The 18,333-nt window shown below is 41.1% G+C and overlaps 1 protein-coding gene across 1 annotated transcript in view; it reads left to right on the top strand.

Annotated features, from left to right (window-relative positions):
* Positions 1-18,333, top strand: part of LOC126248282 (apoptotic protease-activating factor 1-like) — a 274,185-nt gene that overhangs the window by 197,311 nt on the left and 58,541 nt on the right. The window contains exon 15 of the mRNA XM_049949131.1: positions 7,532-7,745. Coding sequence (XP_049805088.1) covers positions 7,532-7,745 — 214 coding nt within the window. The remainder of the gene's footprint in view (positions 1-7,531; positions 7,746-18,333) is intronic.

The following is an 18,333-nucleotide window of genomic DNA, read 5'->3' as shown; positions in this document are numbered from 1 at the left end:
GTGCACAGGGGAGTGAGTAGATAATATTTTGTATTGGAGCCCATGTACAGAAATGTACCATTTCTGTGCTACAACCGTTTGAAAACATGTTGAATGTGACCACTTTCACAAGTAATTCATTAGGCATGACCCAGTACATCACTTGTGCTACAGTTCCACTCATTAATAGCTAAAGAAATTGCTCATGTACTCATTGACGGGTTCTCTTCAGTGTGATGCAGTACAGCCTCTTCCATTTTGGGTGTGCAGCATCTCCTTGGAGCACTGCAGTCATGCCTGCTTAGAGTTTAGGTACCTTTTCTAAAGCTGTTACGTAATTGTGGCAAAAATGGTATGCGATTGAGTCAGACGTGGAGACCAATCTTGATAAAGGTGACGAGGTGCAATTCCTTTAATGTGAGTGTTGCTATGCAGGAGGATCATGTTGGTGTATTCTGCAAACGTATACTCAACCATGTTGCTCTAACACTTGCAGAATGAGACTCACATCAAGTCAGAGAGGTAAGATAGAAATCAAATAACATCAGCCAATCTGGCGTAACCACCCCCGCCATGACTAACCTGTGCATACTTACCTACCAAACATGTTTCCAAATGGCTGTAGCACAGAAATGGTATGTTTCCAGACTTTAGTTCCTGTTCAAAATATTATGCTCACACTCCCATCTACAAGTCCTAGAAGTTTGTTAATAGGAATTTCCAAACACCTTGTATAGAGCAGAGATGGTCATCTGGGTGCCTGATTACCCTAGCCCAGTACAGCCAGGTTGGCCTGACATAAATGCAGATAGCTTATCAGCAATCACATGTCACAGTGCAGCAAAATGAAGTGAGAGAGCATGCCCAGCTTATATGAGCAGGCATTGGTAGTAGTGTGTCATACCAGGACATGATAGGGATTTGGTGGCAGCTGGTGAAATCTAATTCTGTTTTATTATTTACAATGTATTTACATTACATACAAAAATGCAGGCATCTTTATTTTGCTTTCTTTCATTTATTTTACTAATAACAGCGTATATTTCCTGTGTTTTGCTGTAAGCAAGGGAATGTGTGGACAAATACTACTAGTGGTGTGCAGTCAAAGAACAGCCCTCAGATGGCCATCTGTGAGTTGTCATTGATGTTTCAATTTGCAAAGCTTTAAGGCTGAGAAAAGTTGTTCACATAAATTTATAGGACCAAATATGTCCATTATAGCTGCCATTTTCACATGTAGTTTAGGGAGTCTATCCTGTGGAAAGTAAGAATAAAACTGAGGATGTCCTTCACCATTCTAAACTTCTCCTTAATAAAATGAGCATGTTGCACATCTGTTAATTCTAATTGCACCTCTGTGCACACAGTTCTGACATCAATTGAGCATTTTGACATGAAGATATCAAACAGTGGCTCAAATGAGTTCAAATCCTCCAATCTTTTCATGAATACTACACCTCAATTATTGAGAGACTGAATGAATAACTAAAGAAGATTATTATTTATGGTAGCTACAAATTTCATTGCATTTGGAAAATGCATGAAATTGCTATTCTGGAATTGATTTCTCTATGTCTCCAAATTCATTTACATTGTGCAAATTTTGGCAAACAGAGATACAATTAATTGACCTTTTCCTGGAAAAGAAGCATTGAGAGTGTTCAGATGGACCATTATGTCAGTACCAAGTGCTCGGCTGGACCTGAGTTTCTCCTGGCATATACAATGTTCAAATAACTCATGGGAATGCAGGCAGCTGACATTGTCAACAACTGCCAATATTTCAACAGGAGCTCACCCTGCCATTTTCAAGGCAAAACTTCAGCGAGGGGGGGGGGGGGAGAGAGAGAGAGAGAGAGAGAGAGAGAGAGAGAGAGAGAGAGAATGTGTGTGTGTGTTTATTATCTTTATGGAGTTTCTCTGAAAACCGAGGTTTTAAATCGGCTTGCATAGCGCTTACATGCTCCAGTTTTACCTTGGAAATGGCAGGGTATGCTCCTGTTGAAATATAGGCAGTTGTCAATGACGTCATGTGGCTGCATTCGTGTAAGTTATTGGAACAATTGCTAGATTAGCTATACAGTGAGAGCCAAAAAGCTCAGAAACTAACCTCCCTTTCATATCCATAAAATGATTTACTTGGTAATACAAAAAGAGGAAACATTCGAGGGTGTTTTGCCCCTACTTACGAGGTGCAGCTAGAAAAAAACCGGACTGATGATGGAAAAAACATTTATTTACAATTATTTACAATTTCATGTTATCTCCTTCAATGTACTCTCCTCCTCGGTCTCTACACCGCTCCATACGAATTGTCCACTGTTCATAGCAATGCTGCAGATCATTTTCGGTAAGTCCATACATTACTTCCGTCACTTTTTCTTTTACTGCTTCAACAGTCTCAAATCTAGTTCCTTTCAAAGCTGACTTGACTTTAGGGAAAAGAAAAAAGTCACAGGGGGCCAAATCAGGTGAGTAGGGTGGATGATCTAAGATGGGAATGTTGTGTTTTGCCAAAAACGTCTTCACTGACAACGCACTGTGCGCTGGGGCATTGTCTTGGTGAAGGATCCATGACTTTTGTTCTCCACAAATCGTTCCGTTTTCTCCGTACTCGCTCATGTAGGGTAGCCGGGACGCTAATGTAGTAATGCTGATTCTCTGTTTGTCCCTCTGGTACCCAATCAATGTGCACAATCCCTTTGATGTAAAAAAAACAATCATCATTGCCTTGAATTTCGATTTTGACATTCGTGCTTTTTTTTGTCGTGGAGAACCAGGAGTTTTCCAATGCATCAATTGGCGTTTAGTTTCGGGATCGTAAGTAAAAAACCATGATTCATCGCAAGTAATAACATTTTGTAAGAAGGTGGGATCACTTTCAATGTTTTCCAGGATGTCAGAACAAATCATTCTTCGGCATTCCTTCTGTTCAGTTGTTTGACACTTTGGAACCATTTTTGAACACACTTTGTTCATGTTGAAACTTTCATGAAGAATCTGCCTAACACTTTCCTTGTCAACTCCTGTTAACTCAGACACTGCTCTGATTGTTAAACGGCGATCTTGTCGAACAAGTTTACCAATTTTTTCAATGTTTGCATCAGTTTTTTCTGACAATGGTTTGCCAGTGCGAGTGTCATCACTGGTGTCTTCGCGGCCATCTTTAAATCGTTTAAACCACTCAAACACTTGTGTTCGCGATAAACAATCATCGCCGTACACTTGTTGTAACATTACAAACGTTTCACTTGCAGATTTTCCTAGTTTGAAACAAAATTTGATGTTAACACGCTGTTCTTTATGTACACTCAACATTTTCCGATGCACAGACAAAATGTCAACTACTTAAAACAGACGCCACAGGCAGACTGAGTGCAGGAGGCAGATGAAACTCGAGCAGTAGGCAGAGCGAGAGTCACGTGACAGGCCACGCGACTTTCAGCCTTATTGCATTCGTATTATTGTTTCACCAGTACTAGTCCAGTTTTTTTCTAGCCACACCTCGTAGCTATCTTATCTGACAAAAACAGGGTATATCATTGAAATCAGATTCCAGTGAATCCATTAACTCTCAAAACTGCCTTTGATTCAGTTTAGAGACCTAACAACTATGTTCATAACCATGTCAACTTGCACAGTCTTGCACAAAGTGCCTCCACTGAGTGGAATTTCTGTCCTGACATCGGCTTAGTTTTCAGAAGTCTCACAAATCCCTTATTACAACTGGTCATATTTGGGGTGCTATCAGTGGCAAGGGAAACCAGCTTATTTCCAGGGGAAGGGGAGAATCATATTCTGAAGGGCCCGTTCGTGACACAAAATGTATTTTCACCAGTACATGTATCTCTCATCAGCATTAAATCCAGAAGTTCTTCTATGATAATCAGATCTACGAGGTGCATTCAAGTTCTAAGGCCTCCGATTTTTTTTCTCCGGACTGGAAAGAGATAGAAACATGCGCATTGTTTTAAAATGAGGCCGCGTTCATTGTCAATACATCCCAGAGATGGCAGCACCGTACGGCAGATGGAATTTTACCGCCAGTGGCGAGAATGTGAAGTGTTTTAAATACTTAAAATGGCGATGTTTTCCTTACTTGAACAGTGTGTAATCATTTTTTTCTGAATTTGCGTGGTGTGAAACCAATTGAAATTCATCGACAGTTGAAGGAGACGTGGTGATGGAGTTATGGATGTGTCGAAAGTGCGTTCGTGATTGCAACAGTTTAATGAAGGCAGAACATCGTGTGACAACAAACCGAAACAACCTCGGGCTCGCACAAGCCGGTGTGACGACATGATCGAGAAAGTGGAGAGAATTGTTTTGGGGGATCACCGAATGACTGTTGAACAGATCGCCTCCAGAGTTGGCATTTCTGTGGGTTCTGTGCACACAGTCCTGCATTACGACCTGAAAATGTGAAAAGTGTCATCCAGGTGGGTGCCACGAATGCTGACGGACGACCACATGGCTGCCCATGTGGCATGTTGCCAAGCAATGTTGACGCGCAACTACAGCATGAATGGGACTTTCTTTTCGTCGGTTGTGACAATGGATGAGACGTGGATGCCATTTTTCAATCCAGAAACAAAGCGCCAGTCAGCTCAATGGAAGCACACAGATTCACCGCCACCAAAAAAATTTCGGGTAACCGCCAGTGCTGAAAAAATGATGGTGTCCATGTTCTGGGACAGCGAGGGCATAATCCTTACCCATTGCATTCCAAAGGGCACTACGGTAACAGGTGCATCCTACAAAAATGTTTTGAAGAACAAATTCCTTCCTGCACTGCAACAAAAACGTCTGGGAAGGGCTGCGCGTGTGCTGTTTCACCAAGACAACGCACCTGCACATCGAGCTAACGTTACGCAACAGTTTCTTCGTGATAACAACTTTGAAGTGATTCCTCATGCTCCCTACTCACCTGACCTGGCTCCTAGTGACTTTTGGCTTTTTCCAACAATGAAAGACACTCTCCGTAGTCGCACATTCACCAGCCGTGCTGCTATTGCCTCAGCGATTTTCCAGTGGTCAAAAACAGACTCCTAAAGAAACCTTCGCCGCTGCCATGGAATCATGGCGTCAGCGTTGTGAAAAATGTGTACGTCTGCAGGGCAATTACGTTGAGAAGTAACGCCAGTTTCATCGATTTCGGGTGAGTAGTTAATTAGAAAAAAAATCGGAGGCCTTAGAACTTGAATGCACCTCCTATATCCACTTCTTGGACAAAAATCCTTAATTCTGATGTATCATTAATGTAGTTACTTTCATCAAGGCTTAGAGAATATGCAATTAATTGTTGCCATCTCAGTGTTAGTTGTCATTCAACACCTGTGCTAAGCTCTAGTATACAGCATGCAGTTGTATGATGATACAAACAGACTGCATTAAATTGTAATTTAGTTAGACGATACATGGCTTCTCTGGCAGTGTTGAGGCATTCTTCCACAAATGACTCAGTGGAGAATGGTTAAAGCTCCAGCAGTTGGGTGAGCAATTTTAAAGCTCACCCTCACTGCATGATGGCTTGTAACCTCATATTCCCAGAAATGAAATTGTTGGGTACATAAAATTGTAATATAAGTCTTATAGTTGATATTAAGTTAACTGAAATAAAAGAGCTTACCTCATTGCTGGTGGATTCTTTTAGCTTTCAAATTAGTTGCAAATGCTTGTCTTCCTGAAAACTGTTGCACATGTCATCATGTTTAGAATGTAATGGCACGCAACGTTATATTTTTTCTACAACATAATTTCCACATACTAAACATTTAGCACATTCATTAATTAAAACTTCTGGCCTAAGAGGCCATGGTTGAACCCTAGAAATTCTACGTTTTGATGTTTAGTTGCCAACTGTGGGCAGCATTTTCCGAACTGAGACAATGACTGGCCGCTAGGCAGTGGAGGTCCCGTTTATATAGAGTGCATAGAGGGTGCCACCACTCGTCACATGCTGTCAACAGTGAAACTCTCTCTGACTAACATCTACTGTCTATCAAAAGTAACTGATTGTCACATCATTGGTACAAAGTCGACCACCATACCTTATCTAACTTTAGGGCTTCTTCTTTTCTGTTAAAATTATTGTGGTGTTATAGATCTCTATGGCTTATCTGTACATATGTCCTTAATAATGTGATGTCATAGCAAGCACGTTTGTCTCACTAAATTTAATTTCATGATCACCATCTTCAAAAACATGTTCCACTACAACTGATTTGTCAGTGTGTCTCACACTACAGATTCTTTTGTGTTCAGTTAGGCAGATATTAACACTTCTTTTTGTTGTTCCAATATAAACCTTCCCACAACTACACAGAATTTTATACACCCCAGGGGCTGCAAAAGGGTGTCTTGCATCTTAATGAAGATGCCGGCCCTAAAAGACTACACGTTATAATTTAGCACATTCTCCAATTTGCACAAAAAGCCTTTACCCATCCCACTGGGATTCTTGTTTCATGCTGTTTGCACAATAATATGCTCTCTTCTCAGCTGAATCCATATTCACAGCATGAGGTGTAAATGCAGTGAGACAATAGATTTGTTTACACAGCCAAGACTGACAACATGCAACAATTCTGCCTGCTTGCCACCCATCTACTGAGGGGAACCCACTAGACAAAATGCCTAGTTGGAGCAAGCCTGATACAGAAGTTAAGATAGCATAAAATAGAATGTGTGTATTATGCTGGAACATTTCCATTGGCAGTTTTGATTGAATTTTTTCCTCTATATTCAAATACCAAGTGAAATCTATCTTGCACCCCCTTATTGCTTCCTTAATGCCACAGTGTAGGGCATTCCTGAACTGCTTGCTGCAATGTGGTGCAGATGGGAGAAGGTGAGTGAATGAATTGCAGAATCTGGCCTCTTAGTGGTGCCTTGTAATCATTCAGACATGCTTAAGCATGAGCCTGCATTGCAGCATCAGATCGATTACAGTTGTTTCATATGCAGGTAAAGGTATCTATTCTTATAATTTTAATATATCACAACAATAGATGACAAAATTTACCTGAGCATTATAGAAAAGATTGGAACTAGTAATAACATGGAGGTTAATCTTTTCTGTGTGGTTTACACTATCAGTGGTGACTAATTAAAAACAATTCAAATAAAAAACAGTTTTTTTGGAAACAAATTACCTACAATATCTTCTATCAAATAAATAAAATGAAAAAAGGGCATAATGAAACAACAACCAAGAATCAGAAATAGAATACATTCAAGAGGGGACACAGACAGAAAACATAAAAGAATCAGAAACACTGTATAGATTAAACTAAATAACTACACCAGTAGAAGATGAAAAGATATTGGAATTGCAAGGAAAAACAATAAAAAGAAGAGAAAATTGAAATGTGTCCTCTTTGGTCAGCACAGAACTAAAATAATACTAATAAAAATAAAATAAAAAGGAAATGTATTGTAAAAAAGATTAAAAATTAGAACAAAATATCCATTATTTTTGTAAACAATATATTATGTCAGTGTGCATGTAAATCTAGAATATTAAACTCATTTGCTTGTATTTGCATTGCAGGGATATATACTGCCTGAGCTCTATCAGTGTAGATAGCAGTATACACAGATTTCTGTCATGTACCAATAAAAATGTCAGACTCTGGAAATTTGATCCTTCTGCTTCTGGGAATAATGTCACTCTTCTAAGCACATTCGATGCATTATGGCAAAGTGACGACCTTAATTTTACACTGCCTTTATTTGCTGTTGCAGACAACACCAACAAAGTACAGGTACAAAATGTTATTTGACTGGTGAACACATCAGGATGGTTATATGACTGTGTGTGTGTGTGTGTGTGTGTGTGTGTGAGAGAGAGAGAGAGAGAGAGAGAGAGAGAAGAGAAAATTTTTGTCAAGTGCCATGCATGGTGCTAAATGTCATGCTAGTAAAGGTAGTGTTCTTCCTGTCAAACCAATGCAATGCATAATTATTTGTTGACACCTGTCTTAAAAATATATTAGTGTGATGTATTTGGTAGAAATATATAAAGATGAGTTTGGTGGTGAAACTGTTTGAACAACTGCTGTTCACACTGCTATGCATATCACTTACCCCACTCACAAACAAACCATTGCTCAGCCATCAGAATGCTCACTTGTGGCTTGGTAGCCATTTGTAATGGAACTCCCCACGTGCTGCTACCGTCAGGTGCAAATTCACTCACTTATTTAATTTTTGAATGGGAAGGCCTTAAATCTGTCAAATTCGTTGTTGATTGATAGAAATGTTGGAGAAGCAGTGCATGAATGTCAAAATATCTGCTAGTAGTGCAGGATGTTAACACTGGTTGCACTGAAATTCACAGCCAAAAAAGAACTGAGAGACAATCGGTTTCCAACTGAAGAGTCACAACGATTGAATAAATCATGCATCAGAATAAGAGGTTCAATGTAACTGAGTTCATCTTTTTGGCTCCTGAGATTCCTTGTAACACTATTCATGAGACATTGACTGAAAAGTTCACAATCAGAAAGTATGCACAAGAGGGGCCCACAACTGGCTACAGCAGACCTCAATGGCAACACATTTCATCTTCCTGTTAATTTCTTCAATGCAATGCATAAAATGACAACATTTAGGATTTGATTGTCATGGCTGACAAAACTTGGGGTATTCCATTCATACCTGCAACCATACAGCAATCATGTGGGCATTGGCATCCTCCTTGCTCAAGCCATGAAAATTCAATCAGTCTGCTGACAGATTCAAGAAAACTGTGTTTTGGGATTGAAAGGGGGTATTTTTGATTGATTTCTTGACTTCTGAGACGTAAGTAAACATTTAAACAACTGCTTGCTTCCATTGTCACCCATTGAACCATCGTTATTCTGCAACAGTTTTGATGGAACAGTGTTACACAACTCTCACCATAGTCTGGAATTGCCACCCAATGGCTACACATTGTTTCCTAAGTAGACTACAACTTGTTTTCTAAATTGAAGGAATGTTCAAGCACAAGGTTCTGTAGTGGTGATGGTGAAATTAAGTGCGAAGCCCACCATTTCCACAAAAACATGGTGGCACACTGGTACCACATGGGCCTACAAAAACTGCCCCAACATCTACAAAATTTGCCAAATGAAATGGTTATTATATTGGAAAGTAGATGAATGTTCAACCTTTATAATGATTATCAGTTGTTAAAGAGAAGATTTCTTCCCATTTACAAAAAGAAGAAAACAAGACCTCATGTTTGGAATCACTCTCATATTTCCAAAAATGAACTGCAGCTTAGATACCACACCCAGGATGATGATGTGGTCTATGGCTCCCAAAGCATTCAATATAACTCCATGTTGCTGCCTAATGAGCAAAATATGAGCATATAGAATGTCAGAACAACTTTGTGATTTGATTGGAGAGTTCTTAGCAAACAGAACAAAACATGTCACTTTAGCAGAGAGAAATCTTCAGACACAAAAGTAACTTCAAGTGTGCCCCAAGGGAGTGTTTTTAGGAGCATTGCTTTTCCCAATTTGTATAAATGATCTAATTGATAATGTTGAAAGTTATATGAAGCTTCCAACAGATGATGTTCTTATATACAGAGAAGTCACAGTGGTGGAAAATCGTAGCAACGTGCAGTATGGTCTGCAGAGGATCGACAGCTGGGGCAGGGGTTGGCAGTGGACCCTCAACATCAAAAAATGTAATATATTGCACGTAAATAGACATAAAGACCCATTATTGTATGATTACACAATTGCAGAACAATCGCTGGAAGCAGTGACCTCCATTAAATATGTGGGGTATGTATACAGAGAGATTTAAAGTGGAACGACCACATAAAAATGATCATAGGTAAGGCAGATTATAGACTGAGATTCATTGGAAAAATCCTCAGGAAGTGTAGTCCACCCACGAAGGGATAACTTACAAATCCCATGGTTGACCAATACTTAAATATTGCTCATCAATTTTGAAGCTGTATCAGACAGGATTGATAGCAGAAACTGAGAAGATCCAGAGAAGGACACAAGCATGTCACAGAGATGCTCATCCAACTCTAGTGGGAGATGCTACAAGAGAGATATTGTGCTTCACTGTGTGATTTACTGTTAGTTAGTTAGTTATTTTCATGTTCCATGGATTATTTTGCATGATAATTCATCATGTTGTGGAGTGAGTCATTTTACATTCATATTGCAAATTAATTTCTACATCTATTTGTACTCTAAACATCACCATATAATTTTTTTCCTCTCGAAATGAAAACAAGATATACAGCCTGAGTTAGCCATTCCTACCCACCACCTTTTACACATTACAAACATAGAAATTCTTCTGTGGAATAGGAGGAGTTGTCAAGGAGAAACTTTTTCAGTTTATTTTCAAATTTTACTTTGCTGTCTGTCAGACATTTTATATCACTGGGTAAGTGGTCAAAAGTTTTTGTTGCAGCATTGTGCACCCCTTTCTGTGCTGAAGACAACCTTAATGTTGAGTAATAAATGTCATTTTTCTTCTATTATTGTAATTATGTACCTCAATGTTCCTTTTGAACTGTAGTGGAATATTTACAACAAACTTAATGAGGTAGTAAATATACTGTGAAGCTGTAGTCAGAATGCCCAACTCCTTAAAAAGATGTCTGCAAGATGATTGCAGGTGAGCACCACCTATTATTCTTACAGCACATTTAAGGGCAATGAAGACCTTCTTTCTTAAAGATGAGTTACCCCAGAACATTATTCCATATGACATTACTCAATGAAAATAAGCAAATACGTCAGCTTACTGATTTCTCTCTCCCCAAAATTTGCTATGATTCTAAATGCAAATGTGGCTGTGGTAAGTTGTTTTAGGAGTTCCAAAACGCGTTTTTCCAATTTAAATTCTCATCAATATGGCCGCATAAGAATTTTGAAGTTTCCACCTTATATATTATTTCATCACCATGTGTTACACTTATCACTGGTGCAGTACCCCTAGAGGTGCAGAACTGAATGTGATGTATCTTCTGGTAAACCTTCCGGGATGTAAGGTCGTGGTCCATGAAACTCTTCAGCTCCTAACGTTTCGTCCAGAGCTGCGCTGGACATCTTCAGAGGGGTGTTTCTCCTCCGGTGAGTCTTGCCGACTGACAGGTCAGACATCTGAGAGCGACTTATATATCGTAGAAAGTGGGCGTGACCAGAGTTACACGTGATATGCAGAGATAATCTTTGTCAGAGGTAAAACTTAACTATCGATCGTAATCTCGTCACGGATAAAACTGTCTAGCAATTCTGTAGTGCTACTGTCCAAATATCACTAAGTTTCATGGTCTCTTCTTTCCGATTAAAATTATCCCTATGTTTATATATTTCAGTTGCTTCTCTACAAAGCCGTGGGTAATAGTTCGTCGTCGTAGATAAAATTTGTGTTTCGGAAAACCTCACTTGATGATTTCCTGACTGAAAAGCGTGTTCTGCTACAGCCGATTTATCTGTTTTTCCTAATCGGCAAAGACTTCTGTGTTCTTTTAACCGTGTATTTATGCTTCTTTTTGTTGTTCCAATATAAACTTTTCCACATGTACACGGAATATTATATACGCCACTGGCTGATAGAGGTTAAATTACTTTCCAGAGGTTTACTGCGGCATAATATTCTGGTGGTTTCGATCCGGATTGCATTTGCAGTTTCTTTGGGGAGAGTACGTATACCTGCTTCTACATTTGCAGTAATATCCTGTTGAGGACCAATGGCGAAAGAAAGGCTCTGAGAGATTTAAATGCAGATGAAGACATAGTGATTGTTCCTGCTGATAAAGGGAATGCTACTGTCGTTTTAAATACAGAAGATTATCGAAGCAAAATTTTGAATCTTTTAACATCAGGACAATACAAAAAACTTAAGAAAGATCCTACAGCCAGCGTACTATGGAAAACAAATAATCTGATAAAATCGGCCACTTCTATTCAAAAAGAAGAAAAAAGAGCTTTATTGAAGACTGAAGCTATGTGTCCTAGACTCTATGGCCTACCCAAAGTACATAAGAGGGACCTTCCTCTGAGACCGATTGTTAGTGCTATCAATTCTCCTACGTATGAAATAGCAAGATATCTAGCAACTCGTTTACATCCATATATTGGAAAAACTGACTCATATACACTCCTGGAAATGGAAAAAAGAACACATTGACACCGGTGTGTCAGACCCACCATACTTGCTCCGGACACTGCGAGAGGGCTGTACAAGCAATGATCACACGCACGGCACAGCGGACACACCAGGAACCGCGGTGTTGGCCGTCGAATGGCGCTAGCTGCGCAGCATTTGTGCACCGCCGCCGTCAGTGTCAGCCAGTTTGCCGTGGCATATGGAGCTCCATCGCAGTCTTTAACACTGGTAGCATGCCGCGACAGCGTGGACGTGAACCGTATGTGCAGTTGACGGACTTTGAGCGAGGGCGTATTGTGGGCATGCGGGAGGCCGGGTGGACGTACCGCCGAATTGCTCAACACGTGGGGCGTGAGGTCTCCACAGTACATCGATGTTGTCGCCAGCGGTCGGCGGAAGGTGCACGTGCCCGTCGACCTGGGACCGGACCGCAGCGACGCACGGATGCACGCCAAGACCGTAGGATCCTACGCAGTGCCGTAGGGGACCGCACCGCCACTTCCCAGCAAATTAGGGACACTGTTGCTCCTGGGGTATCGGCGAGGACCATTCGCAACCTTCTCCATGAAGCTGGGCTACGGTCCCGCACACCGTTAGGCCGTCTTCCGCTCACGCCCCAACATCGTGCAGCCCGCCTCCAGTGGTGTCGCGACAGGCGTGAATGTGGAACGAATGGAGACGTGTCGTCTTCAGCGATGAGAGTCGCTTCTGCCTTGGTGCCAATGATGGTCGTATGCGTGTTTGGCGCCGTGCAGGTGAGCGCCACAATCAGGACTGCATACGACCGAGGCACACAGGGCCAACACCCGGCATCATGGTGTGGGGAGCGATCTCCTACACTGGCCGTACACCACTGGTGATCGTCGAGGGGACACTGAATAGTGCACGGTACATCCAAACCGTCATCGAACCCATCGTTCTATCATTCCTAGACCGGCAAGGGAACTTGCTGTTCCAACAGGACAATGCACGTCCGCATGTATCCCGTGCCACCCAACGTGCTCTAGAAGGTGTAAGTCAACTACCCTGGCCAGCAAGATCTCCGGATCTGTCCCCCATTGAGCATGTTTGGGACTGGATGAAGCGTCGTCTCACGCGGTCTGCACGTCCAGCACGAACGCTGGTCCAACTGAGGCGCCAGGTGGAAATGGCATGGCAAGCCGTTCCACAGGACTACGTCCAGCATCTCTACGATCGTCTCCATGGGAGAATAGCAGCCTGCATTGCTGCGAAAGGTGGATATACACTGTACTAGTGCCGACATTGTGCATGCTCTGTTGCCTGTGTCTATGTGCCTGTGGTTCTGTCAGTGTGATCATGTGATGTATCTGACCCCAGGAATGTGTCAATAAAGTTTCCCCTTCCTGGGACAATGAATTCACGGTGTTCTTATTTCAATTTCCAGGAGTGTATAAAGGACTCACGTCATTTTATTTAATTCTTGTAATATCTGCTTCTCAGTAGAGCAACCCTTCTGAAACCCAAACCATGATTTGCTGAGGATATTGTTGTTGCCTAGGTGAGATACTATTCTAAAATACATGACCTTCTCAAAAATTTTGGAAAATGATGTCAACAGTGAAATAGGTCGGTAGTTCCTGACGTCTCTCTTATCACCTTTCTTAAAGAGGGCTTTAATAATGCCATATTTTAGTCTCTGTGGAAAAATGCCATGAGTTAGTGATGCACTGCATATTTCAGACAATGCTGGACTTACTTTATGGGAACAAATCTTTAGTACTCTATTGGGAACATCATCAAAACCAGAAGAGCTTTTATTCTTGAGAGAATGTATGACCCTCTTAAGTTCAGAAGTTGAAGTTGGTGGTACATTCATATGATGAAATTTTATGTGAGTTACTTCTTCAACATATTGCTGTAATCTTTCTCTTGAACTGTTGGTCCCTGTGCTTTCTACTGTGTTTAAGAAATTATTATTAAATACATTTGCTACCTGTGACTTATTGTTTATAACCCTTCCATTCAATTCAGTAGTAATGTTATCCTCTTTTGTGGTTGGTTGTCCTGTCTCTTTCTTCTCTATTGCCTTAACACTGTTGTCAGACATACTGATTTCTGACATTATGTGCATGTTTCTCAATTTTTTAATAACCTTTCTTAGTAATTTTGAGTAGTTTTTGTAATGCACAACTACTGCAGGGTCTCTACTTGTTCTTGCCAAGAGATACATTTCCCTTTTCCTATCACAAGATACTTTAATCCTCTTAGTGATCCATGGTTTTTTACATGGCTGTTTAATGTCCCTTCTGATTAGCTTACGCAGAAAGCTATTTTCAAATACTGATATGAAGTTATCATGGAATAGATTAAATTTTATATTGGCATTTGGTTCTTTATAAGTTTCATCCCAGGTTGTTTCTTGTAAAGTACTCTTAAAAACATATGCCCTGTAGTCGTTAATGATTCTAACATTCTTCCACTGAGGTGTATCCACACTGTAAGGCACTATGTCATTTAGCCTGACGAACTGTGCAGTCTGCCTCACCTACTATAATAGCCTGATCCTCTTTGCCAAGACTTGTGCACAATTTTCCTATGTTCTCTGTCACCTGGCTGAGGCTAGTACTTGGCTTCACAATACTTGTGACCTGGTACACTGCTCTCGACTTTTCCTATACCACGTGTCCTACAGCCCTCTCATGGCTGCTACTTAGCAGCAAGACTCTTTTCATTCTACTCTTTTTTGGTACTGACCTACACTGAGTTTCTTGGCTAGAAGCCTGCTGCACCCTACTGTAACCTACAGCACTATGAGGCTCTTCCCCTCCCACTTCAGGTAACAAGCCAAATTTATTCGATATTGACAGCTCGCATGTAGAAGAAATTGATGAGCTGTTTTGCCCATTGCTTGTTACCTGTACCCAGTTCCCACAACCTCCCCCCCCCCCCCTCCTCTTCTATCTATCTAGTTCCAATGTCACGTGATCTGATTCAGCCTGAAGGGTACAAATCTTTGCCTCCTCTTCAGCGATTCTCTTGTCTTTTTTGCAGAGCCTACAGTTCCATGGGAGAGCCTCATTGAGATCCCCATTCAGTTCTCCACTACAATCACCCTAGTGAAATTCCATACCACACTCTACACATACCACTCCCTCTTTGACTATCCTTCAGCAACATCCACACTTATCACGCATTGCAAGACAGATTAAGTGCTTAAAATTCTGAGAGTGTACATTACTTGAAGAGTCAATGACTGTGTCACTTTTATCACATGAAAAGGCCATGAAGGTAAAATTAGAGAGTTTAGAGCTCACACAGAGGCTTAAACAACAATTGTCCTTTCTGCAGACCATTTGTGACTGGAACAGGAAAGTGGATGAGTAACATGCTACAGAGAGTACTGTAATGGGTGTACTGCTGGAGGTTGATGATGGAGTGTGCAAAGAAGGCACCCAATTAGTTGATAGAACACTTTATTGCATGACATGAGTAGACATGTTTCAGCACTTCCTAAAACAGACAGACTGCAGATGATAGGGGGTGATCCTCAAATCCTTGCACACTTGTAAAGACATGCTCATGCAGGTGTTCCGCGTGGACAGTAGTGATGGTCTGGCTACCCCAGCAGATGGCAGAGGGCAGCTGATGGCTTCTGGGTAGTGGTGCAGCAGTGAGGTAACATCTGTGTACCCACATTGAACACTCATGTGGTGGCCATTGATTCGCGGCCTGGTGGAGGCGGTGTAGTGGATGCAGGACAACTTACACAGGTTGTGAATCATCAGATAGCTCAGCTGTGTTGACACCGTGATGGGCTGGTGCTGATGTTTTAAATCCCCTTTCTGTGTACTGACAATTGCAGAAGGACCCTGTATCAAGGCCACATCAAAATATCTGGAGTGGGTTTGATGGTCTGGCATAGCATAACTGTTAGGTCGACTGTCGTGCAGCAGGAGCCCTTGTGAAGTCCCGCTTGTTGACACACAGAAACACCTAGTATGAAAGTGGTGTCTCTACTGATGCTGCTGAGCTGACAGGATGTTGACCAATTGGCTGCAGCCTGGTTTCATTGCTGGGCTGCTGTCCTGGCAGCTGGTGTCTGAGCCATTACATTTCTTCCCTCCATAGATTAATCTGGCCCTCCAAGTTCCTGTTTTGTTGGTATGACTGTAACAGACACACATTAGTGTCTATGAATGTTTCTTCATTGTTCGGATAAGACTATGGCATTTCATTTTTATTTTACTTTAGATACGGTATCTCACCCGTGTGATACTTAAGCATTGAGTTTCTGTGCCCCTCTTTGCTTTTTTCTCACAACTTATTATTTGTCACTGGTTGAGTCACCACTTCGTTGGTGCTGTCATGACTATTGTGGATCAGCAGGTTGAAGGAAGGTGAGGGTGGGATTAGGGCAACTCTGCATTTGAGATGATAGCACAAAGTATAAATGGCTCATGTGCTAGTCCCAAGGGTTATGAGTCATCAGTGTCGTTTCGTGCAATGTTTTTTCACATGATGGTGTATATGTTCTATCATCATACGACCATTTCGTGCCACTATCATCTGCTTCAGGGTAGCTCGAAGAGTTGGGTCTGACATGGCATTTAGGAAAGCCAGGAAACCTGGACAGGATTTCGAAAGGTGGATGTGGTAGGTAAATTAACAAGTAGCTGGCGTTTAGAGTTGTGATTCTGGTAATGGTGGCAGGTAACTGGAAACTGGGACCTGAAATGTCACATTGAGTACCATTCATTAGCTGTCCCTGACCTTGTAGCTGTTTGTGTTGGACACTGCTGAAATGTCCTTGGCCGTAGCAGGTGGCAATGACTACTATCAGTTTCACTATGAGTGCAGCAAATGTGGCTCTATCTTATGGAAAAAACTGGTTTCACTTGTAATGACTTCCGCGGGACATTTGGTCACAGGCTTCTCAGAGTGAAACAGAGTACATTCACATGACTCAGGTACAGTATGTATTCGCTTTTTGGGGCAAACTGTTGCGCGCTTCTGCACTGAGTAGTTCTGCAGAGGTGAGTAGAAGATGAGACCTTCTATTGGGTGATATCAATAGTATTTCATGTACCCTCAAATGTACAAATTTCCATATGGTTTCTCGGGATACTGCGTTAGGTCCAGTCTGCACCCTGTGGGAAGAGAAAGTTCCCTGTCAGCTTGCTTGTCCCACTCAGGTTTGAGAAGCATCCTCAAATTCAACATCTTTACAGACTAAATTGCCCTATGAAACATCCATTATAAATTATCTTCAACCGTTAAGAGAAACACAAAGGTGCATCAAACATATAATGACTCATTCTCACTTTCAACGAAAGTCACTTCCTGTCTGCTTATCTGCTCTATACCAACTACATATAAAACAAACATCAATTTAAATTAGACACACTAATGTTCTATTAATAATTTTCTTTATCTGGTACCTATATATAAATATTCCCCATGAACCTTTCTCACAGAAGTAACACAGACATAGACATAACTTATTACCTAATAACCAACAAGCAAATAAAAGCATTCAGCTCTTAAGGCCACCTCATGTTCTTAAGGTGTATGGGTGTGCTGGAACAGTCTACCCAAGTCCCTTCTCTCTTCAAAAGGAGCTGCCAGCAATTGAGGCAGTGCTTTCATTTCATCTTAAAATGGTTGAATCCTTCTTATAAGAACAATTGTGTGGTTCGGGTCAGAAGTTGTATTTTAACATTAACTGGGGATGTTGTTTCAAGTACCTGATATGGTTCTTGGTACTGTGGAATGGACTTTTTTTATTTCTCTTCAGAATGTTTGGATTAGATAGTATAATCCACTTCCATTTTTTGTGTAAGTGTTTTGTTGTCTTTCTAGAGCCTTTGTGTTAATTCTTTCCTCCTGATGCCATATCCCTTTGAACAGAAGTCTCCCCTGGAGTAGGTGGACATAATTCAGATGGTGAGGACAGTTTTCGACCAGAAACAACCTAGTAGGGCAAAAGACCCATGTTTTCATGGATTTTTTAATTGTATGCACTTATGACATACTGCAATACAGTGTCCCAATTATTGTGGCTACTGTTCACTAACTTAACATTTTACTCATTGACCTATGAACTGTCTTTGTTCTACTGTTTGCTTGCAGGTGAAGGGCATCAATTGATAACTTTTTAATATGCAATAAACAATTCAGACGTAAAGTGTCTGTTATTTTTGCTTCTGGTGTGCTGAATTTCGATAGCCAACAGTTAACAAAAGCATGAGCCAC

Source organism: Schistocerca nitens, chromosome 3 (assembly GCF_023898315.1).
Source record: "Schistocerca nitens isolate TAMUIC-IGC-003100 chromosome 3, iqSchNite1.1, whole genome shotgun sequence".
NCBI classification, from domain to species: domain Eukaryota; kingdom Metazoa; phylum Arthropoda; class Insecta; order Orthoptera; family Acrididae; genus Schistocerca; species Schistocerca nitens.
Note: the sequence above shows the minus strand (reverse complement) of the source record. Positions and strands in the feature narration are given on the sequence as shown.